Here is a 24308-nt window from a genome sequence, read left to right on the forward strand (position 1 = left end):
CTATATGGATCAGCCTGATGGGTTTGTAGTAAAAGGTGCAGAGAGAAAGGTGTGCAAGTTGCTGAAATCTTTATATGGCCTAAAACAAGCACCTAAGAAATGGCATGAGAAGTTTGACAGAACTTTAACTTCTGTAGGCTTTGTTGTCAATGAGGCTGACAAGTGCGTTTACTATCGCCATGGTGGGGGCGAAGGTGTTATACTATGTTTGTATGTGGATGATATTCTGATCTTTGGTACAAACATGAAAGTAATACACGAGGTCAAGTCTTTCTTGTCAAAGAGCTTTGATATGAAAGATCCGGGAGAAGCCGATGTGATTCCGAACATCAAGCTGATTAAGAACGAGAGTGGGATTACTCTAACGCAATCCCATTATGTTGAGAAGATCTTGAGCCGGTTCGGCTATATTGATAGCAAGCCTTCTTCAACACCTTATGATCCCGAGTGTGACACTACGCAAGAACCGGAGGATTGCCATAGATCAATTGAGATATTCTCGGATCGTTGGCTCACTCATGTACTTAGCGAGCGCGACTAGACCCGACATCTCTTTTGCTGTTAGCAAGTTGAGTAGGTTCATGTCAAACCCGGTACCGATTATTGGCATGCACTTGATAGGGTCATGCGCTACCTATGTGGTACAATGAGTTATGGGATTCACTATTCAGGGCACCCAGCCGTGCTTGAAGGATATAGTGATTCGAATTGGATCTCGGATGTAGCTGATCCGTACGCCACAAGTGGGTATGTATTTACCTTTGGAGGTGGCGCGATGTCATGGAGATCTTGCAAGCAAACCATATTGACGAGGTCAACTATGGAAGCAGTAACTTATCGCTTTAGACACAACCACCGTTGAATCGGAATGGTTGCGTGAGCTCTTGATGGACTTGCTCGTGGTTGAAAAACATGTTCCGGCAATCCTTTTGAATTGTGACAATCAAACTCGTAATTGTCAAAGTGAACAATTCTAAGGATAACGCGAAGTCATCAAGACACGTCAAGAGACGTTTGAAGTCCGTCGAGAAATTGCGAAACTCCGGAGTAATAACTCGTTACATATATTCAAACGGACAAAAACCCGGCAGATCCCTTTACAAAGGGACTATCACGTAATGTGATAGAAAGTGCATTGAGGGAGATGGGTTTGAGACCCGTTGATGTTACGCCATAGTGGTAACCCAACCTTTGTGATCGGAGATCCCGTGAATTAGGACCCGGGAAGAACAAACTAGTGGTTTAATTGAGGAGAGTATTATGTAACCCTCTCTATGTGAAGATGCACAACTCTCGCTTGCCGTAAGGCAGGTTGGCAACAAGCCTTAATGTGTTTATGTTGGCTATTTTAGCAAAGATGCTGTCCTACGTGAGCATTCTTGAAATAACACACCTATATGAGTCCGATTGTTAAACGTCGCAATCTATGAGATTTGGGTGATCTCTAGTAAACTCATGAAGAGACCACGAAGTATGACGCATATGCTTCACCCGCGGGGTAGGCTACCGGCAGCCATGTACTGGTCATGACTTTGAGTGAAACCCTGTTCACGCAAAACTTGCAATTCAAGGCTTAGTCCATTGTTCAAGTGTGAGTGGATGTAGCTTAAGGTTCTAGGCGGAAGTTCAACTTAACAGTATCCGCTGAAACACTGGTATATAAACAAGCAACGAGTATTGGTAAATCTCTAAATGGGATTTGAGATCTGGTGGGGGATTGTTGAAATATTGGGCCCACTTTTAGTGGCCCAAATTAGATTTCAGTTTTTCCTATAAATCTCAAAGCCCACATAGTGGCAGCCTTGTGAGTTTGAGCCCAAGTTGGTGGCAGCTCACTAGGGAGTGGCAAGAGGTGGGAAGTTTAGTCCCACATGGAAAGTTGGGAGGAAGTTAGACCACCTTATAAGGTGGGTTGTTTCACCACTAGTAAGTGAGTGAGAATAGGAGTGCTACACGCGCGCGCTCCTCCTCCTCCTCGCTCGCTCGTCTCGACTCGACTCGACACGTCACGTCACGACGCGCGCGCCGCGCTCGTGTTGAGTGGATTGAGCCTCGAGCCGAGACTTTCCTTACTTTTTGCAGCTCAGGAAAACGAACAGAGTCCTAGACGGACGCGTCACGCTTAGTCGGTTCGGGTCGCTCCCGGATCGTGGGCTATCCGTAACCGACTCGAAACGTTCGTGCGACGTGGGCGTAGCCCACGTTGCCTAGGGTTTCCCGACCCTATATAATCTCTTGCCCGGCTACCGCGAAATACATCTAATACACGAGTTAGGGTTTCCACCTCTCTCTCGCTTGCGCCGCCACCGTAGCCTACTCCATCCCGCGCGCCGACGTGCATCGGCGAACGGGAGAGCAGGTCTCCGGAACCGCTCGTCCTTGCGATCCCGTACGGGAGAGGGCGACTAGGTTTTTGGGAAGCGCTCGCGCGACTCGCTCAAGCTCTTCATCACGGGTCGCCTTCCGTCCAAGTCGGGCGGTGCTGCCTACCGTCGTCTTCAACGCCGTCTACTTCGACCCATCGTCCCCGTCGTCAACAACGTTGTCATCAACAACGTTACTCGCCGCGACATCGTCTCGCTACACCTCCACCGCCACCACTACCGGATCGGTACGTGCGACATATCTCGATCCGTTTAGCGATGGATGTTGTACCGTTTGCTCTGCTACTGTTCATGTTGATCACTACATCTAGTATGTTCGAGTTTCACATGTTAGTAGTTACTTTCGTCATGCTTTATATTCTGGAATTAATCATGGAAATTGTGCCTAATTATCCAACATAAGAAAGTATATATTCAGAATATTAAAAATATGTCAATTATGTCTAGCCTCGACAATAACATAGTGATTAGAGAAAGTCTAGACATGAAGGATGCACACATCCGAAAAACAAAAGAAAAGAAAAATGAAACAAAGATCTCGTCGAAGCAAATAGAGACTCAGAGCAGCAACAGCACCACCCGTGGGGATCACATCTCGACTCCGAAAAAACTTCTCCAAACAACACTTCTAGGGAGCTAGCAATGCGCAGAAAACACCGACTAACCAACATGTTCACATTTTGGGATTTCACCCTAGAGAATGTTTCATCTCCACACAATGCCTTCAACAAAAAGATAGTACACTCTTAGAAGGTTAGACCTAGATGGGTAGATGGACTCCTCCAACGCCGTTGATGGTATGGGAGGGTGGGGAAGGGGCTGGCGGCCATGTAGGCTAGGGTTTCCCGTGTCATCTCCAAGTGGAGCGCGGGCCGGGGTCGGAGCAAATCTAAGGGCGCGTTTAATAGCCTGGGCCCAAATCGTGGCTCACTGGAGCAGTGGTGCGAGCGCACCTGTGCGTCTGGAATGAACCACGAGCCGAAATTGGCCTGTTGTTTGGTAGGTCGGGCTCCATGGTTTGGGCCAAATAGGGCTTTTTGTTTGTTTGCCTGCAGCTAACCCCAAATCTCGACGGAGATGAGATTAGGCCTATTTGGTACCATCTAGTCATTGCCTAAGGTCACCTCTTCTCCACAACTGGTAGCCTTACCATACTATCACCTCCCATGACACAAAAGACATTTGCAGACTTACGAAGCTAGCAATTCACGAAATCAACCCTAGCTAGTACGAATGGTAGTTCATAACGATGCTCCCTAGCTACTACAAATGGCAGTTTATCATCATGGGGCAGTTCAACATACGGGGATGAAATTGGGGTTCGAGAAACAGGGGGTGAAAGGGGTTCATCTTCTTCTTCACTTCTTCTTCTCAGATAGTGGTGTTGCCTCTGGCTTCCCACATTGCGTTTGCCCACTCTTGCCTCTTCTCCTTCCAGGTATCATTGTCGCCTGCCTCAACGCCATGGCCGGTCTCTACTTCATCAAAAGTGACAATCTCTACGAAGAACTCATCCTCGCCCCAACCTAGGATCTAGTTGTGAAGAATGCAGCAAGCAAGGACCAGCTTTACTTGAGTGTCGAAAGTGTGGAACGGTTTCTGGTCAAGGACCATGAACATGTTCTTCAATGCAGAAAAGACCCTCTCGGTGGTGACTCTAAGGCTTGAGTGTCTCAGATTGAACAACTCTTTCGCATTCTAAGGTCGGTGCCTGGGAGAGAACTCGTTGAGGTGGTACCTTGTTTTCCTGAAGGGAGGTAGAATACCCGGTCGACATGCATATCCAGCATCTCCAAGGCAGAACTTACCCTCAGGGATTTGCAACCCATCAGACCTTGACAAGCTATCGGCCATGATGCTGAGCTTAACCCTCCCACCCAGAAAGCACGTATGTGAACCTCATATAGAAATCCACAGCTGCTAGCACGTTCTGGCTGGTGTAGTGCTTCCTCCCGCGGAATGTTGCAGCCATTGATCTCGGTACCTTTGCAGTCACATGAGTACCATCAATAGCCCCAATGCAATCCTGTCAAAAAATTAGCACACTGTCATGTTTCTGACAGTACCACATATCTGATAAGTAGAACATACATGATTTTGTACTCACCCTGAAATACAGGAACCACCTCTAGCTGTTCTTGATCTTGGGTGGTGTGTTCGTTAATGTTGGCTTGATCATTTCACCCCTGAGCTCACCAATTGCGTACAACACCTGCTGGAAGTACCAAGAAATAGTCTCCGTGGATTGCCTGAATGTTCTATGGATGATTCTGAACCTCTGGTTATGACCTACGATATGAAGAAACATTGCGACTTGTTCTTCGACAGAGGTGTGGATGCTATCAACCAGCAGTCCTCTATCCTTGAACGTTTTCACAAGTACAAAAAAAGGGGCTCTTCTCATCCGTAGTATCTAGATAGCTTCTGCATCGTTGGAGTTGTAGATGTAGTTTAGGTTGATAATCCTCTCTTGGTCTCGTTTTAACATAGGACCATAACTGACACGAGGGAAAGCAGCATGCCTAACTGCTCTCTTGTGCACCATCAGGATCCAGGGTATGCAAACGATGAGTGCTGCGGTGTGATGCACAAGTTGGAGTTGGTCGGTCTACTCAAACAAGATTTATGCATTACTAATTGTATTATAGAACCCAACTAGTTCTACCAACATGAATCTGACACTACAGTAGAGCAGAGGAGTTTCCCCTTACATCTGTCATGGTGGACGATGGACACGGCTGAAAGTCGCAGCAGATGTGCGGAGGCTCCGTCGTGGCTGGAGTCGACGATCCTGGTCCGGCGCCGGAGACCGAAGGGAGACCCGCGCTGCCAGATCTGGGTCGTTGCAGCCGCCGCCGGTGCGAAAATTGGGGGAAGGAAAATTTTTGGAGGGGGCTAATGGAGAGGTTAACCGAAGAGGGAGGTTACCCCTACCTTTGCCGCACAACGCCGCTCGGATTTCGGCTTCTCCCACCATGCCGAGGCGGAGCGCCCGCGCGAACTGCATTGTCGATTTTCTTCTCCCTAGGACCTGTCCCTGGCTTTCAAACTGGGCGTTCCTCCGAGTATGTTCCGAGATGCTTTAAGACCCATGCGGTGCGACAACGCGAAGAAGCCCAGAAAACCAAATAGCCTAAAAAATGTGTGACACATGCGAAAGGGCGCCTAAACTACAAAGGCGTCCTAAAATGTGAGAGCCAGCAACAACTAAAATGAGTGTGTCAACTGAACAATGCGATGCGTCTCCCAAAGTTATCAACGTTTTTCACTGAAAGTGGGGTAGGTTTTCACCACGGCGGCCGGCGGCGAGTAGTACACATGTACGTGCGCAGTCGCCGTCGCGTACTACACTCCTGTCACTCCCTCGCAGCCAAAAAAGCGGCCGATGCGGAGCTCGCGAGAAATGGCAGCCTGTGAAATGGCCACGAGTCTGATCCCCTCATCCACCTGGCGTCCTCCCGTTGGCTGCCTCCTCCCAGCTCACCCCCTTCCTCATCTCCCCCGGACCGGAACCTGCCACCCACTACCACCACTTCCTCCCGCCACCTAAACCCCGCGCGCCACCGCTCCCGCCGACATCGCCGGACCGGAGGCCACCGGTTATGCAATGGCCGCCATCGTCTCTTCCGCCGCGCCCACGACGCTGACTCCCCCGCGCGCCCGCGCACGGCGCCGGCCCATCAATTATAGGCGCCTCCCCCGCGCCGGAGGCCTCGCGGCCGCGCTCGGGCTCGCGGGCGGCGGCGCAGCCCTCGCCGCTCCTCTCTCCTACGAGGAGATGCTGCGGCTCTCCACCGACACCGCCGGCGGAGGCGACGGCGGCTTCGCGTTCCCGGACCTCGGCCTCGGCGGGCTGGCCGATTTCGTCGCGCAGAACCCGCTCGTCGTCGCCGCGGGCGTCGCCGTGGTCGCCGTGCCGTTCTTCGTCTCGCGGCTGCTCGGCGGCGCCTCCAAGCCGTACGGCACCGTGTCCGGGAAGGCCGCGTACCAGACGCTGCTGGAGGAGCCCGGCGCGCAGCTCGTCGACATCAGGCCTATCAAGGACGCCCGGGAGGCCGGCTCGCCGGACATTCGGGAGGCCAAGAAGAAGGCCGTGGCCGTGCCCTACGACGGGGAAGACAAGAACGGCTTCCTCAAGAAGCTTGAGCTGCGCTTCAAGGACCCCGAGAACACCACATTGATCATCCTTGACAAGTGAGAGGCACCTGCAATGTGTTTGCTTCGTTTGTGTATATATGTCCATTATTTTGTACTACCTCAATTCCAAAATGTAGTATGTTTTGAAAATCTAATTTCAAAACATACTACATTTCAGAAGGGAGGTAATAGTTATTAGTTAGCGGATTCAGTTCTTAACTCTTACCAGCTAAGGAAACCAGTAGCAAAATTATGTCGTGTTAAGATCTCAAAATTTAAAATAAACTAGATGATAATCATAACCCATTTTACATGAATAAAATCTAAGAACTAGTTAGTTGGGTTGAATCCTCATAGGTTTGTGCTCGGTCATGTATTCCTGATGCTCTGCACCTGCTCATTGACTTGGGGAAAAGGATGTTGATAACACTTAGAGCATGTCTAACAGGCCCCGTATTTTTTCGCCCCGTATAACACGAGTAAAGGGCCCTGTATCCGGATTTCGCCGGCCAAAAACTCGGGCGAGCTAGCAGAGCCCATATCCCCACCCCGTAAAACAGTTATTCTGTTTTACGGGGTGGGGATACGGGCTCTGCTAGCTCGCCCGAGTTTTTGGCCCCTCAAAACAGGGTTTTAGACAGAAATTTGCACAACAATTTGACATCAAACATAGCACATCCAAAATATGTGATGCATAATTCATAGTTTTAACATCACAACACGATCATAGGCAATGTTCAAGCCACAGAATTCCCAAATGTGATCAACCATCAACGGATCCATCACCACCGGCGCCACCGCTCGCCGGAGACTCACCTTGATCACGAGCTTGACGCGCAGCCTTCTTCCTCGCAATGATGTCCGCCTTGGTCTCCTTCCACCACGCCAGCCTGATCCTCGTCCATGCCGTCGGTGCGCATCATCATGATTTCCTCTCCTCGGCCAAGAGCTCCTTCATGGCCTTGGCTTCTTTGGCTGCGATCATCTTCATGTCAAGCTCCTTCCTTGCTTGCACCTTGGCAAGCTTCACCACACTCTTCTTGTCGGTGATGATGAGCTTGGTCTCCAACGTCTTCATCGTCAATGCCTCCTTGGACTTCATGAGTTGATCCAACTTCTCCCGAAGCTAGCTGCTTCAAGTTCTACCTTGACCCTCTCCTTGGCCTTCTTGTTGCCCTCGGGCTTGCCGGTGTTTCTCCCCTCATGTCGTCCGCTTCATCATCCATGGTGATAAGTGCCTCCTTCTTGCACTTTGGCCCGTTGTCCCGCAACTTCCATTTAGGAAGATGTTGAAGGATGGAAAAGCAATGTTCAAATTGAAATTCCTTGTTCTTTGAGCCGGCCATGTCCTTGTACCTACCTTGAGCATACTTGGGCTGCACAACAATACTATGAGGAGATGTTTCCACATCATGAACACATCATCAACACAAGGAAAACTTACGTAGTCCTCCGGCACGCATCCACTAGGAGGGTTGTCGGCCACTTGATCCATGGCAGCACTCCAACGAGAACAAGCCGGCTTGATGATGTTCCATCGGCCTTCAAGGGAGCGGTAGGATCTGTCCGCCATGCTCTTCGTGCGAGGCTTCAGCTGGTGGTACCGCTCCTCAATGCGCTGCCAATAGCGCTTGCCGCCTTGGTCCACTCCGGTGCACGCATCCATCCCCACCTTGCTCCAAGCACGGACCAAGATGACGTCCTCGATCTCGCCGTAGTTCGCCGTGCGTGGCTTCGGCGTCGACGAAGAACCGGCGGCAGCCGGATCAACCTCAACCACCTCCTCCTCGTCACCCTCATCCTCCTCCTCCTCATCAATCTCTTCAACATTGCACTCCCCATCGAATGCACCGATACCGGCGTCCAAATTCACCGCGGAATCGTTGAGCATGTCCATGTACGATGTTGTGGACTCAACATCGAACACCTTGTCTACGTCGATGGTGGTTGGCGGCGGCGCGGGCGGCGCGGGCAGCGCAACGGCCGGAACGGACGGAGGAGGGGTCGTGACCTTGGAGGCCGGCGGAGGCGCGAGGCCGATGCGGCCGATTGCCTTGGTCCGCACCTTGGCCGGCGCCACACCCCTCGGCCCGGCGGCTTTGGTCTTCACCCGGCCCGTCTTCTTGGCAGCCGGCGGCGCTCGCGCCGCTGAATCGGCGGCCGCCGGCGCCGATTCGAAGAATTGCTTCGGGATCCTCTTCCTCTTCGACGGGATGGTGGAGGCGATCATGGCCGACACGACGCCGGCGGCCGGCGGACCTCCGACGGGGACATCAACCACCGCGCCCGAAGGAGGTGTACCGCCGGCGGTAGGCGGCTCTTGCGGGCGGTCCATGGCGGCCGGATCCGGCCGGGAATGGCGCGGGGAGGAGATCGGGCGGCGGCGGCGGCAGTTGGCTTCGGCGAAATGCTTCCCGCGCGGTGGAGTGGGCGATAGTGGTTTCGCCCACTATCCCCGCTCCCACCCCGCACAAGTAGGGGCGAGGACCCGCCCCGTACTCGAAAACAGCAAAAAACGATTCGGGGGCCGTTTTTACGGGGCGTGCTAGACGGCCGGGTAGACGCGAAACCCTCAAACCGGCGGTTATTATACGGGTTTGCCCCTTTTACGGGGTCTGTTAGACCTGCTCTTAGCACATTGTCATTTGGCAATGCTTCTAAATGGCGTTCATGGAAGTCGATTCTAGTAATAAATAGGAAGTTCATCAAGATGGCACTGATTGAATAGTAAAGAGTACAAGTCACTAGATATATGCAGAACAGATTGTTTGCATCAGGGAGAATTCAAAACATTCCTGACTTTAGCACTACAGAAATATAACTCAGTTTTCCTTTTGTATGAATGAAGATGCGGTCCCATTAAGAACTGGCACATATTTAATCATCCGTTTTGTCCAACGGATAACAATAAAAATGCGATCAGTTTGTCCACATTTATTCTTTTTTATGCTTACCGTTATCCACATTCTTTTCTAAACAAGAATGAGATCATGTTTAATGTATGGAATTTGCAAAGAATGGCTGGCTTATAATTCTTCTGTAACCAGTACATGATTTTATTTTCTTGTCCTTCCGAACATTTACGTGAATAAAATGGAAACCAGGTTCGATGGGAACTCTGAGCTAGTTGCTGAGCTTGTCACAGCCAATGGTTACAAAGCTGCTTTCGCAGTGAAGGATGGTGCAGATGGACCTCGAGGATGGCAGGTACTTACGCTTTACCGAGATTATATTCACTGCTAACATGTATTTAACATTTATATTCTCTATGCAAAATGTCACCATTTGCTAGTGATCTACTGCAGAGCAGTAATCTTCCCTGGACTGCTCCCAAGAAGGGATTCAGTTTGGACTTTGGTGAGCTATTTGGGGTGAGTTATCAACTATACCTTTCTTTTGTCTACCTTCACTTCTGCTTGACTTCTCCACATTTTATGTTCTCATGCTCTTGTTGATTAATATTTATGTGTCAGTACAGTGTTGAGTTTATCATGCGTTAATTAACAGGATGGTTCAGAAGGTTTGCCCGTCACTCTTGGTCTTGCTGCCGCTACTGGTTTCGGAATACTGGCCTACACAGAGGTTTCTAATACTTATCATGCTTTCGCATCTTGATGAGTTGCTTCAGTTTCCCTTCTGCAAATCATGTATGCTATGTACTGCAGATAGAAACCGTGCTGCAGTTTCTGGGTTCAGCTGCCATTGTCCAGCTGGTGGTAAACAAGCTCTTGTATGCCGAGGTGCTTATTTCCTTCTTCTCTTCTCAGTGGGCTTCGGAGATATGAATGGCAATCTTTTCCTTCGTACAGAAGATGTTTTTGCTGACGAACTACCTATCTGTGCCACTCACAGGACCGACAGAAGACCCTACAACAGATCGATGACTTCTTTAACAAAAAGGTTGCTCCAAAGGAGCTTGTTGATGAAATTAAGGTAGTTAGCCACCTCCTGGATGCTTAGTGTTAACCTGTCATTTCAGTAATATCAGTTTCATTTTCTCGAGTTGGGCTCTAAATGAATCAGTTTGCTGATAGTTATGTTGAATTCTCAGCAGACATGTCCTAGGAAACAAACTCCACTTATTCTAGGAAAAAATATAACTTTTGTAGATGTGCCTTCGCTTTGTCATTTTTATTTATTCTTCGCTAATATCTTTAGGTTCTACATTTCAAGAGTCAAAACCCAATATTAGTGGGGCATTCTTCTGTTGAGTTGGACTGAAAATCATCCGGTTCAGCCATTAATTGTTTGGTTTTACCTTGGTTGATGCACCTTCTGCCAGGGTATTTGTGTTACTGTTTTAAACTCTTTCCTGTCCTTAATATTTTTCTCCCCAACGGACCGCAAATACTACCTATTATAAGATGTTTTTGGAAGGCTAAACTAGTATTCCAAATCTTCTTATAGTTTGGAACAGAGTAGTAGCAACTATCCGTACAAGATAAATCTGAATGTAATGCTTTTGTATTGGTATGGTGAGCAAGATGCATCCACTAAACTACAAATGTTCTAGAATTATACAAATCTTTTATATGGCCATTAATAGCTTTTTTGCCGATTCATGTTGTACCCACATATCTATAAGTTTTCTTTAAGATGATCCATATGCACTATTTCACATGCCAATGCTGTCAGGCTGGAAGTTTCAGAAACAATGTCCCACTTTATGATGCCTTCCATCAAAAACGTGAGCAAACTTGCTTTGTTTTTCATAGTAAAATGTTTGTCGGTTGTTTCATCGGCAGGAAATCGGTCAGGCTTTGTTGCCTACTTCTGGTGTAGCTAAGAGCCAACCAGCAGCAACAGCAGCAGCCCCAGTTGCTGCCGTCGCAACTGCTGCACCAGTAGAAGAAGCAGCCCCAGCTGCTGTACCAGTTGCAGAAGCCAGCACAGAATCGCCTCCCGAGACCGTAGCGTCGACACCACTTTCACCATATACAAACGTGAGCAATGCTGCGGTGCTGTTTATTTGCACAAAGGAACCTAACCAATCTAACCATTTTCACCATTTTGTTTCTGTATTTCAGTACGCGGATCTCAAACCACCATCCAGCCCAACCCCACCTGCTGCAGAGGGCAAGACGGAGGCGAAGGCTGAGGCTGCAGCGGCAACCGAATCCCCGGTAGAAGTTACCTCGCCAGTGGTAGCAGAAGCCGTCACAGAACCGCCTCCAGCAAAGCCCAGACCTCTTTCTCCATATGCGAGTGTAAGCGATACATACTATTCCGTAACTTCAATATGCCTCGTCCTACAAACAAACACACCTGAAAGACGACACCAGTGCAGCATGTGCTCATTAATCTCCGTTTGCGTGTGTGCGCAGTATCCAGATCTCAAACCGCCGGCCTCCCCTACGCCCTCGCCGCCATAGTGGTGTTTTGAGACGAGCTCATCGATGGCTGGCATCTGTATAAGAAACCACGTCTAGAGGAGAGGACATTGAGCTGTCCATAAAACACCACACCAGAGAGTCAAGAATAAGTCAGCGGTCAAGTTTCCAAGCAGTACATATGTATCCAGTGGTCACGTTTTGAGATTCGTTTGTTCTTGTAATTTTGGAATTAGTAGAAGTGTGAGTTTAAAAGTCCGGGTACTACTTGACATGTTTCAGTTGCTCGGGGATGAAAAAACTGAAGCCGCGGAGCTTCCAGTTTTGAAGAAGCGTACTGTCTGAAAATGAGGACTTTTACAGTCCCCTGGTAATCCACTGGTACTCCAAAACCATTCCTTGGAGTAGCAGCTAAATCAGGCCGTCAGTGACTGAGGGTAACCCTGTCATTTCCGTGAGGTAGGCAAGGAGGCGTTTTCGAAATGTTACCATTCCATCCGTATAGGACTCATTCCGTGAGGTAGGCAACGCTCTCCGGTCGAGTATAATCCTCCCGCTGGATTTTTTTCCTTCAAAAATTCCGCCATCTATTAATAATCACCAATAGTAATACAATTAGGGTTTTGTCCAACCTAGCGCGAATATACTAGCGCGAGTTGAGGGCGCGACGCCATTCTCGGCCCTCCATCATTAGAGTTAGGTAAATCTTGTCGTAGCTAGAGTCAGGTAAAGCATATCGTAGTAGAGTTTATTGTAGTGGACAGAGCAAAAGTCGTCGTGCTAATGCCATAAAGGGCCAGCGCACCAAAACCAATGATGACAACCGTAGATCGGAAGAGACTGATCTAAAATCAAATAAACGAATACGAAAACCGATTGCATCCTAGGAGAATCGTAGGGCACATGACTCCAGGTGCCCTCTGCCAGCGCTACACACACCACCAGAGATTGGGCCAACCCCTTGATCCTAGGTCACATCACGATGAGCCTCTAAAGTGCACATGGTTTATTTAACCATGTGTGAAGGGGTGTCATTTCGCACACGACTTAATTACGAAAATCATTCATGACATGTAGGGCCATCACAAAAGGTAATTCATTGTCGAGTGTGTATTGGCTGATTGCAAACGACGGGTGTTTTTCGCTGTTTGTGTTCAGCTCCCCTTGCACGCATTTTTGTTTAAACTACCGGTATGATGATTGTTTGTATTGCATACATTTTTTCCTGCAGAACCATGATACAAAAAATCCTATGTTCAGCTGCACCACCAATGCATAATAGTATGATATCAATTATATTCGATTGAATAGTTCATCAACCATATATAGATGCATTTTGACATGAAATCATTGCTAGCTATATAAGAGATATACATGCATTTTGACATGGAATCATTGCTAGATATATAAGAGGTATACAAAATAGACAATTTAATTTTCTTGGTTGGGTCGTTGTCTAAAGCAAAGTGCAATTCCTAACCACCAAGAGAATATTGCACATAAATATAATCAATGCGAGAATATATAAACACGGAAAAGTTAGAAAATAAATGAGTGCAAGTCAAATAATTAGTGGACTTACCCAGAAATGCAACTGCAAGACATAGATCATCATCTACAATGAGAAGCAGACAAGCGAGACAATTTTGCTGCAACTCGAGGACGAGGTGTACTCAGGCCTTCTCTCTTGGTTACATATTTCTCGACATGTTATTAACAGAAGGTGATAACATGAATTAAAATAAGTAACCAAACATTCTTATGCAATGTCACAAAAGTTATAAAAAAGAGAGTAATATCAAATGTAAATGTGTAACCATGGATCAACTTCTACCACATAAGCAATTTACCACATGTTCTAACCAATCAACTTCTACCACATCAACGAATTATTCCATTACATTGCACAGATATGGTCACAAGTACACAATATCTGACAAATATAGAACATGTCCTCATTTTCTAAAAAATATATAAATCCGGTCCATATAGTCCAATCCGTCCATGCACGCCAATGTATATCTAACACATAGATCCAGTCGAAAGCATTGAGATATTCGAGCAAACTTTCACATCCCAAAAATTTGGAATGTGAAAATAAAATAAATGGAGTGTTGGTTTGTTTGTCATAGTTGAAATTTCACAAGAAATTAAAACTTTTGTGTTTATTAAAAATGTATTTCCAAAAAAAGAGCTTTCATAAACCGCGGTTTTCAAAAGATTTGCCAACGATAATCTATTTTTATTCGGAGGTTTTGAAACTTATAAAATCATTATTTTGAGAAAACTTTAAAAAAACACCATAACCAGTTAGGCATACATGCTAAACTTTGGTTTTATAAAAGATTTACTTTGTTTTAAAAGTGGTCCCAATATAAAGCCCTTTTTACAAGGAATCTACAGATTTTTTTTGATTTTTTTTGAATTGTTTTGGTACCAAAAAGGGACTTCGCAAATAAGAGAAAACAGAAAATGAAACCCCGCGCTAGTGCCCCACTTGCCGCCTCCGGCCCAAAAAGCCCACCCGGCCGCCCGCTCACCCCAAACCCTAGGGAGCCCGAGCTCCCTATAAATATCCTGCCGAGGACCCTTCCTAGCTGCACCCCAGGCCGTGCGCGGTGCGCCTGCATCTCTCTCCCAGCAAACACGCAGCGCAGCACACATCGCCATCCTTCAGCATTGCCGCCACGGTAATCCCTTCACGCTTAAATCTTTGGATCGTGCTCATTAGAAACTTTGAAATTTCCGTAACTATAGATCTAGAACTCCGTTTCGAATAGTGGTTCTTACGTTAAGTTTATATTTATATCTTCTACATAAGTTTTTATGGAGGGAGTTTTTCCATCCGAAAGAACTTGTTCGAACAACTTTTCGTATCCCATTAAAACTGTAACCGCTTCTGTCTAGTTTTGTAAAATCCATATCTTGAGTTCTATACGTTAGATTTCGACAAACCCTATACCGTTTTAATCAGCAAATCGCATAGATCATCTTAGATATTTTGCGTGACAGTTTTGCCCACTTTATTCTCACAGTATTTATTCAATCCGCAACATCGTCTATAAAATAATTTCTACAAACTTTTTCTGAGAGATTCTTTTGGCATTAAGCTTGTAATTTAATTTTCTACAACTTTTATATAGAAAGTTATTCCATCCGGAAAACTTCTTCTAATAACTTTTCAGATGAATTTAAACCACGAAATGTGTAATCTTGTAAAATCAATATCTTTCGATCTGTTTATCCAAATCGCGCAAAATCTATACCCTTGAACTCATAAAAATATGAGCAACATTTTGGAATGATAAAATTTGACTTTTGAACTACTTCAAAATCTGTGAATTTGAGCACTTCAATTATTGATTTAATCCTATAAATATTTTCGACATGGTTCCTTTTTCCACAAATGATCCTTATGATCATACCCAACTTCCAGAATCATTTAGAATTATTTATCATGTTCAAGGATAATGCATATCTTACCCTTGATTCTCTAGTTCACATTACTCAAATTACAATTGAGCTATTTGAGTAAATTGTGACATATCATAATTTAGATTTTTCCTCTTATCAATGAAGTGTGGAGATACTCTACACCATACCACGTAAGATTAAATCCATTTTATCCATTAGCATCTTTTGACCCACATCTTGATACCATTCACGTCTATACAACCTTATGTCATTCAACCCTTTCACTTAGTTCGAACTATTCAACTTTCAAATGAGTTACTTGAGTAGTTCAAGATATCATTAGTTCATACACAATGTTATGTGTGATCTTGTGCTACTTTGGTAAGTGTTGTCACACTATGTGCAATTGCATTTGAGTCTATTTGAATGCAATTCACATGGACCATCTCAAATACTACATATGTTCTGTGTTAACATATTTCTTTCCAATATATCTAATTGAACATTTTCCTTCTGCGTATTTGACTTGATGACCTTGTCATTCCAACACCTCAAGACCATACCTTGCAAGCCAAATCTCATGTCGCACCTTAGTATCATAGAGCGTTTTTCAAATTGTTTGTCTTGATTGTATTATGTTGTTATGAATTGTGTGTTGATGTTGTGCCATATTTTATCTTATAGTTCGTACGGAGAGCTACGTGATTTGATAGAGAGAAGTGAACCCTCTTCGACTACCAAAAAAGCAAGTGACACACCCTCACAACTGTCCCAATTATTAGTTATGCACCATAGCAATTTTTGTAGTAAGTCTAGGGTATATGCTTTGCTTTTGTAATCCTAGTAGATAGTTACTTCCACCTGACTATATTTTATCGCTATTTAATTTAGTTGATGCTTAGCTATGCTATGAAAATGTTTTAGTAGTGGTTATGGAAAAACAACTAAATTCAATGAACTACCTGGGTGGAATGTGGCCGAGATTGGATTATGTTGAGTGGTTACACCGGAGTCATATCTATAGCGGTCGTGTGTATCACACTTGTGGACGGCCACCATCATGATGTACGGGAATGTAGGTTGGAGCGGGTCCGCAGAGAAAGGTCTGGGTGATCACTTTGTAAAAGTCTCGTCCTAGTCAATATCTGTCAATTTGAGCAAAATGTGCATCATGAAAAAAGAGAAGACTAAATACTTAGCTGTGTCCCCAGTTACGGACAATTTGAGCGAACTGACAAGGCACCTGTTCGAAAGTCTCCTCATCTCAACTTCTTAAATAAAACTTGATGGGTGAACAGGGAAATGACAATTGGTGTAAGTGACTATCGGCTAGTAGGTCCCATGCCTCCCACTCCTCCCATGCGCATATGCGCCACATGTACTGAAACATCATCAGCACAAACGTCATCAGTCTGTATACTGGCATCAAGACAAACTGGAACTGTAGCACATGCTGCAGCATCCACATCAACAACAAGTGTAGCTTCATCCGGCTTGTCTCCAACAAGAACTGGCTTGTCATCTATAGGCATGGCTGAAACATCACCAACATCAATGCTCGGAACATCATGCACTTCTTGCTGCACTTTAGGCTTGTGCAACTTCTCCTTACGCACCACTAACTCCACATCGGACTTGATATGATCATCACCCATAGGCTTCAAAGTCCGTTGTTTACCACCATGCATAAAAGAATATGTATTTGCTCGCCCAGCATGTGTCACATTGCGATCATACTGCCAAGGAAGCCCAAGTAGCAATCCGCACACTTCCAATGGCAACACATCGCAAGCGATCTCATCAACATAATCATCAACTGTAAATGGCACACGCACCTTGTGAGTAATCTTCAGCATACCACAGCTATTCAACCACTCAAGACGTTTAGGTTCGAGGAAGACGCCATGTAGACAACCCCAACGCTGCCACCATCGCCTTGCTAATGCCATTAGTACAGCTACCACCATCAATCATCAACTTGCAAGCCTTTCCCTTGATAAAGCACTGAGTCTGAAACAAACTCCACCGTTGACCCTTGTCAATTGTCTTGCAAGCATCATCTTGTACCCTCTTGAGTTGCATATTCAGCCCGCTCAATGATACATCCTCCTCAACAGTCACAGTAGTGCTCTTGGTATCAGAGCCAGGTTTCATCTCCTCTCAAGATATCACCTTGTCCTCAGTGACTGTTGGTAGAGGAACAACCTCCTGAATAGGAACTATGCACTTGTCCACTTCCTCTGTTGCATGTACAACTCGAGACGGCTGCTCACTCTCCTCCATATACGGTACCACGAAATCATTACGAAGAAAAGTTTTGTAATCCTCCCAAGTTTCAGCAAATTCACCTCTGTCCACCGCATCATGCCATCAACGTTCTAATGCTTCGTCCACACGCCTGATGGCGCGTGATGCACACGTCCGTTGGGAACCCCAAGAGGAAGGTGTGATACGCACAACAGTAAGTTTTCCCTCAGAAAGAAACCAAGGTTATCGAACCAGTAGGAGATGAAGGCCACGTGAAGGTTGTTGGTGGAGGAGTGTAGTGCGGTGGAACACCAGGGATTCCGGCGCCAACGTGGAACCTGCACAACACAATCAAAATACTTTGCCCCAACTTAACAGTGAGGTTGTCAATCTCACCGGCTTGCTGTAAACAAAGGATTAAACGTATGGTATGGAGAATGATGTTTGCTTGTGAAGAACAGTAGAGAACAATGATTGCAGTAGATTGTATTTCAGATGTAAAAGAATGGACCGGGGTCCACAGTTCACTAGTGGTGTCTCTCCAATAAGATAAATAGCATGTTGGGTGAACAAATTACAGTTGGGCAATTGACAAATAGAGAGGGCATAACAATGCACATACATATCACGATGACTAATATGAGATTTACTTAGGGCATTACGATAAAGAACATAGACCGCTATCCAGCATGCATCTATGCCTAAAAAGTCCACCTTCGGGATAGCATCCGCACCCCTTCCAGTATTAAGTTGCAAACAACAGACAATTGCATTAAGTACTGCGCGTAATGTAATAAACACAAATATCCTTAGACAAAGCATTGATGTTTTATCCCTAGTGGCAACAAGACATCCATAACCTTAGAACTTTCGTCACTCGTCCCGCATTCAATGGAGGCATGAACCCACTATCGAGCATAAATACTCCCTCTTGGAGTCACAAGTATCAACTTGGCCAGAGCCTTTACTAGCAACGGAGAGCATGCAAGATCATAAACAACACATATATGATAGATCAATAATCAACTTGACATAGTATTCCATTTTCATCGGATCCCAACAAACACAACATGTAGCATTACAAATAGACGATCTTGATCATGTTAGGCAGCTCACAAGATCTAAACATGATAGCACAAGAGGAGAAGACAACCATCTAGCTACTGCTATGGACCCATAGGATGAACTACTCACGCATCAATCCGGAGGCGGGCATGATGATGTAGAGTCCTCCGGTGATGATTCCCCTCTCCGGCAGGGTGCCGGAGGCAATCTCCTGAATCCCCCGAGATGGGATTGGCGGCGACGGCGTCACAGTAACTTTTCTCGTATCGTGGCTCTCGGTACTAGGGTTTTCGCGACGGAGAGAATAAATAGGCGAAGGGGCAGAGTCGGGGGCGGCCGAGGGGCCCACCCCATAGGCCGGCGCGGCTAGGGGACCCACCGCGCCGCCCTAGGGTGTGGCCGCCTCGCGGCCCCTCTTCGTCTCCTCTTCGGACTTCTGGAAGGCTCCGTGCAAAATAAGACCGTGGGCTTTTGTTTCGTTCAATTCTGAGAATATTTCCTGTGTAAGATTTCTGAAACCAAAAACAGCAGAAAACGAGAACCGGCGCTTCGGCATCTCGTTAATAGGTTAGTGCCGGAAAATGCATCAAAATGATATAAAGTGTATGTAAAACATGTGAGTATTGTCATAAAACTAGCATGGAACATAAGAAATTATAGATACGTTTGAGACGTATCAAGCATCCCCAAGCTTAGTTCCTACTCGCCCTCGAGTAGGTAAACGATAACAAGGATAATTTCTGAAGTGACATGCTGCTATCATAATCTTGATCAATACTATTGTAAAGCATATGAGATGAATGAAGTGATTCAAAGCAATTGTAAAGATAATGACTAAACAGTTGATCATATAGCAAATACTTTTCATGAATAGTACTTTCAAGACAAGCATCAATAAGTCTTGCATAGGAGTTAACTCATGAAGCAATAGATTCTTAGTAGAAGGTTTGGAAGCAACACAAAGGAAGATATAAGTTTCAGCAGTTGCTTTCAACTTCAACATGTTTATCTCATGGATAATTGTCAACACAAAGTAGTATGATGAATGCAAATAAGCAAGTATGTAAGAATCAATGCACACAGTTGACACAAGTGTTTGCTTCTAAGATAGAAAGAAGTAGGTAATATGACTCAACATAAAGTAAAAGAAAGGCCCTTCGCAGAGGGAAGCAGGGATTACTCTTGTGCTAGAGCGTTTTATTTTGGAAACATAAAAACAATTTTGTCAACGGTAGCAATAATTCATATGTGTTATGCATAAAACATCCTATAAGTTGCAAGCCTCATGCATCGAATACCAATAGTGCTCGCACCTTGTCCTAATTAGCTCGGATTTCCATGGATTATGTCCAAGGAGATAGATCGCATTTGATTTATCGTTTTTGATAGATCTCAACTTAAAGACATCCGTACCGGGACAACATAGAAAACAGATAATGGAATCCTCTTTAATGATTAAGCATTCAACAACAGATAATATTCTCATAAGAGATTGAGGATTAATGTCCAAACTGAAACTTCCACCATGATACATGGCTTTAGTTGGCGGCCCAATGTTCTTCTCTAAGAATATGCATACTCAAACCATTTAATCATGATAAATCACCCTTACTTCAGACAAGACGAACATGCATAGCAACTCACATGATATTCAACAAAGGTGTAATAGTTGATGGCGTCCCCAGAAACATGGTTACCGCTCAACAAGCAACTTATAAGAAATAAGATACATAAGCAACATATTCAATACCACAATAGTTTTTTAAGCTATTTTCCCATGAGCTATGTATTGCAAAGACAGGGAGTGAAATTTTAAAGGTAGCACGCAAGCAATTTACTTGGAATGGCAGAAAAAATACCACATAGTAGGTAGTTATGGTGGACACAAATGGCATAGGATTTGGCTCAAGGTTTTGGATGCACGAGAAGCATTCCCTCTCAGTACAAGGCTTGGGCTAGCAAGGTTGTTTGAAGCAAACACAAGTATGAACTGGTACAGCAAAACTTACATAAGAACATATTGCAAGCATTATAAGACTCTACACTGTTTCCTTGTTGTTCAAACACCTTTACCAGACAATATCTAGACTTTTAGAGAGACCAATCATGCAAATCAATTTTCAACAAGCTCTACAGTAATTCTTCACTAATAGGTTCAAACTACATGATGCAAGAGCTTAAACATGATCTATTTGAGAGCTCAAAACAATTGCCAAGTATCAAATTATTCAAGACAATATACCAATTACCACATGGAGCATTTTCTGTTTCCAACCAAATAGCAATGAACGAAGCAGTTTTCAACCTTCGCCATGAACATTAAAAGTAAAGGTAAGAACACTAGTGTTCATATGAAACAGCGGAGCGTGTCTTTCTCCCACACAAAGAATGCTATGATCCGAATTTATTCAAACAAAAACAAAAATAAAAGCATACAGACGCTCCAAGTAAAGCACATAAGATGTGACGGAATAAAAATATAGTTTCACTAGAGGTGACCTGATAAGTTGTCGATGAAGAAGGGGATGCCTTGGGCATCTCCAAGCTTAGATGCTTGAGTCTTATTGAAATATGCAGGGATGAACCACGAGGGCATCCCCAAGCTTAGACTTTTCACTCTTCTTGATCATATTATATCATCCTCCTCTCTTGATCCTTGAAAACTTCCTTCACACCAAACTCAAAACAATCTCATTAGAGGGTTAGTGCATAATCAAAAATTCACATGTTCAGAGAGGACACAATCATTCCTAACACTTCTGGACATTACCCAAAGCTACTGAAAGTTAATGGAGCAAAGAAATCCACTCAACACAAGTAAAAGAGGCAATGCGAAATAAAAGGCAGAATCTGTCAAAACAGAACAGTCCGTAAAGACGAATTTTTTAGAGGCACTTAACATGCTCAGATGAAGAAGCTCAAATTGAATGAAAGTTGCGTACATATCTGAGTATCACTCACGAATTGTCGCAGATTTTTCTGAGTTCCCTAGAGAGAGTTCTACTGAAATTCGTGACAGCTAGAAATCTGTTTCTGTGCAGAAATCCAAATCTAGTATCAACCTTACTATCAAAGACTTTACTTGGCACAACAATGCAATAAAGTAAAGATAAGGAGAGGTTGCTGCAGTAGTAACAACTTCCAAGACACAAATATGAAACAAAAATTGCAGAAATAAAATAATGGGTTGTCTCCCATAAGCGCTTTTCTTTAACGCCTTTCAGCTAGCTAGGCGCAGAAAGTGTAACTCAAGTATTATCAAGAGAAGAAGCATTAACATTATTACCAGGGGCTTTGCGCCTACCCTTCTTACTCTTATTCTTACTCTTTGGTCTAGGGAATACTTGACCTCATCCGGGTGTAGAGGTAAAATTTAGAGTGCCTTTTCCCACATCTATGGTTGCTCCCAAGAGTTTCAAGCAGGGATCTTCCAAGTGTGATTTGTCCTGTCCCTACACATTCAATAACGAGATAATCGGTGGATACCGTTCTTCCAAGAAAGGTTGTGAACACACCTTCAGCTATTCCCTTAGGAATTATAACAGAATTATCAGTAAGAGTTATTCCTTCTCCACCTTCAGTAAGTTCCCAAAGTGTCAAAGATTCATAGATACTTTTAGGCATAAGGCAAAACTCAGACATAATATCACAACGGACATAAAAAGTTTCACCACAAATAGCAACCTTAATAGTAGGGACCCACATTGAAGGTTCAAAGCTTACTGGAACATAACCATAATATTCACGAATCTGGTTGTACCCTTCTTTTAAACAAGATATATTTGTTTCGAGAGTGTTTAATCTATTATGAATGCTAGCAAGAGATTAATCAAAATTATTAGCGGAGCTAGATGATGTAACCAATTTTTTATGGCATTAAAAGCTTGATCCCCAATGCAGTGAAGGAAATCTCCTCCCACTACAGCATCCAGGGCGTATCTATAGCGAAGAATAAGCCCAAAATAAAAGTTACTAACAAGCAGGCTTAGAGTCATTTTAGGTTCAGTTTTACCATAAGAATCAAAAACTCTAGACCAAGCTTCCTTAAAACTCTCTGCATCCCCTTGTTTAAAAGTAAAGATCAATTCCTCAGGTGACAGAGTAACAAGTACAAGACTAGACATGATAACAAAATAAAGTAAATGCAAATAACTAATTTTTTTTGTGTTTTTGATATAAAGAAAGAAAACAAGACAGAAAATAAAATAAAGTAAAGCAAGACAATAAACAAAGTAAAGAGATTGGATGTGAGAGACTCCCCTTGCAGCGTGTCTTGATCTCCCCGGCAACGGCGCCAGAAAACAGTCTTGATGGCGCGTGATGCACACGCTCCGTTGGGAACCCCAAGAGGAAGGTGTGATGCACACAGCAGTAAGTTTTCCCTCAGAAAGAAACCAATGTTATCGAACCAGTAGGAGATGAAGGCCACGTGAAGGTTGTTGGTGGAGGAGTGTAGTGCGGCGCAACACCAGGGATTCCGGCGCCAACGTGCAGTGGAACCTGCACAACACAATCAAAATACTTTGCCCCAACTTAACAGTGAGGTTGTCAATCTCACCGGCTTGCTGTAAACAAAGGATTAAACGTATGGTGTGGATAATGATGTTTGCTTGTGAAGAACAGTAGAGAACAATGATTGCAGTAGATTGTATTCAGATGTAAAAGAATGGACCGGGGTCCACAGTTCACTAGTGGTGTCTCTCCAATAAGATAAATAGCATGTTGGGTGAACAAATTACATTTGGGAAATTGACAAATAGAGAGGGCATAACAATGCACATACATATCATGATGACTAATATGAGATTTACTTAGGACATTATGACAAAGAACATAGACCGCTATCCAGCATGCATCTATGCCTAAAAAGTCCACCTTCGGGTTAGCATCCACACCCCTTCCAGTATTAAGTTGCAAACAACACACAATTACATTAAGTACTGCGCGTAATGTAATCAACACAAATATCCTTAGACAAAGCATTGATGTTTTATCCCTAGTGGCAAGAACACATCCATAACCGTAGAACTTTCTGTCACTGTCCCAGATTCAATGGAGGCATGAACCCACTATCGAGCATAAATACTCCCTCTTGGAGTCACAAGTATCAACTTGGCCAGAGCCTCTACTAGCAACGGAGAGCATGCAAGATCATAAACAACACATATATGATAGATCAATATTCAACTTGACATAGTATTCCATATTCATCGGATCCCAACGAACACAACATGTAGCATTACAAATAGACGATCTTGATCATGTTAGGCAGCTCACAAGATCTAAACATGATAGCACAAGAGGAGAAGACAACCATCTAGCTACTGCTATGGACCCATAGTCCAAGGATGAACTACTCACGCATCAATCCGGAGGCGGGCATGCTGATGTAGAGTCCTCCGGTGATGATTCCCCTCTCCGGCAGGGTGCCGGAGGCGATCTCCTGAATCCCCCGAGATGGGATTGGCGGCGACAGCGCGTCACAGTAACTTTTCTCATATCGTGGCTCTCGGTACTAGGGTTTTCGCGACGGAGAGAATAAATAGGCGAAGGGGCAGAGTCGGGGGGCGGCCGAGGGGCCCACCCCATAGGCCGGCGCGGCTAGGGGCCCCACCGCGCCGCCCTAGGGTGTGTCCGCCTCGCGGCCCCTTTTCGTCTCCTCTTCAGACTTCTGGAAGGCTCCGTGCAAAATAAGACCGTGGGCTTTTGTTTCGTCCAATTCCGAGAATAT

At 44.9% G+C, this 24308-nt stretch overlaps 1 protein-coding gene across 1 annotated transcript; it reads left to right on the forward strand.

Annotated features, from left to right (window-relative positions):
- The first annotated feature begins 5959 nt into the window (after positions 1-5959).
- LOC124692195 (protein THYLAKOID RHODANESE-LIKE, chloroplastic-like) lies at positions 5960-12183 on the forward strand. Its single transcript, XM_047225520.1, has 9 exons — positions 5960-6578; positions 9626-9728; positions 9827-9892; positions 10029-10103; positions 10187-10261; positions 10374-10454; positions 11267-11464; positions 11549-11728; positions 11846-12183. The coding sequence occupies exons 1-9, from the start codon at positions 5992-5994 to the stop codon at positions 11891-11893; spliced, it is 1413 nt and encodes a 470-aa protein (XP_047081476.1). The 5' UTR covers positions 5960-5991; the 3' UTR covers positions 11894-12183.
- Positions 12184-24308: the final 12125 nt, after the last annotated feature.

This window comes from Lolium rigidum, chromosome 2 (genome assembly GCF_022539505.1).
Source record: "Lolium rigidum isolate FL_2022 chromosome 2, APGP_CSIRO_Lrig_0.1, whole genome shotgun sequence".
NCBI classification, from domain to species: domain Eukaryota; kingdom Viridiplantae; phylum Streptophyta; class Magnoliopsida; order Poales; family Poaceae; genus Lolium; species Lolium rigidum.

What these genes read in the sequence shown, in the direction of transcription:
- LOC124692195 (XM_047225520.1), top strand. Translation starts at nt 5,992, where the DNA reads ATGGCCGCCATCGTCTCTTCCGCCGCGCCCACGACGCTGACTCCCCCG. An exon ending in GAATACTGGCCTACACAGAG is followed by an intron (nt 10,104 to 10,186) that starts GTTTCTAATACT and finishes TATGTACTGCAG; the next exon opens with ATAGAAACCGTGCTGCAGTT. An exon ending in ACAAGCTCTTGTATGCCGAG is followed by an intron (nt 10,262 to 10,373) that starts GTGCTTATTTCC and finishes TGCCACTCACAG; the next exon opens with GACCGACAGAAGACCCTACA.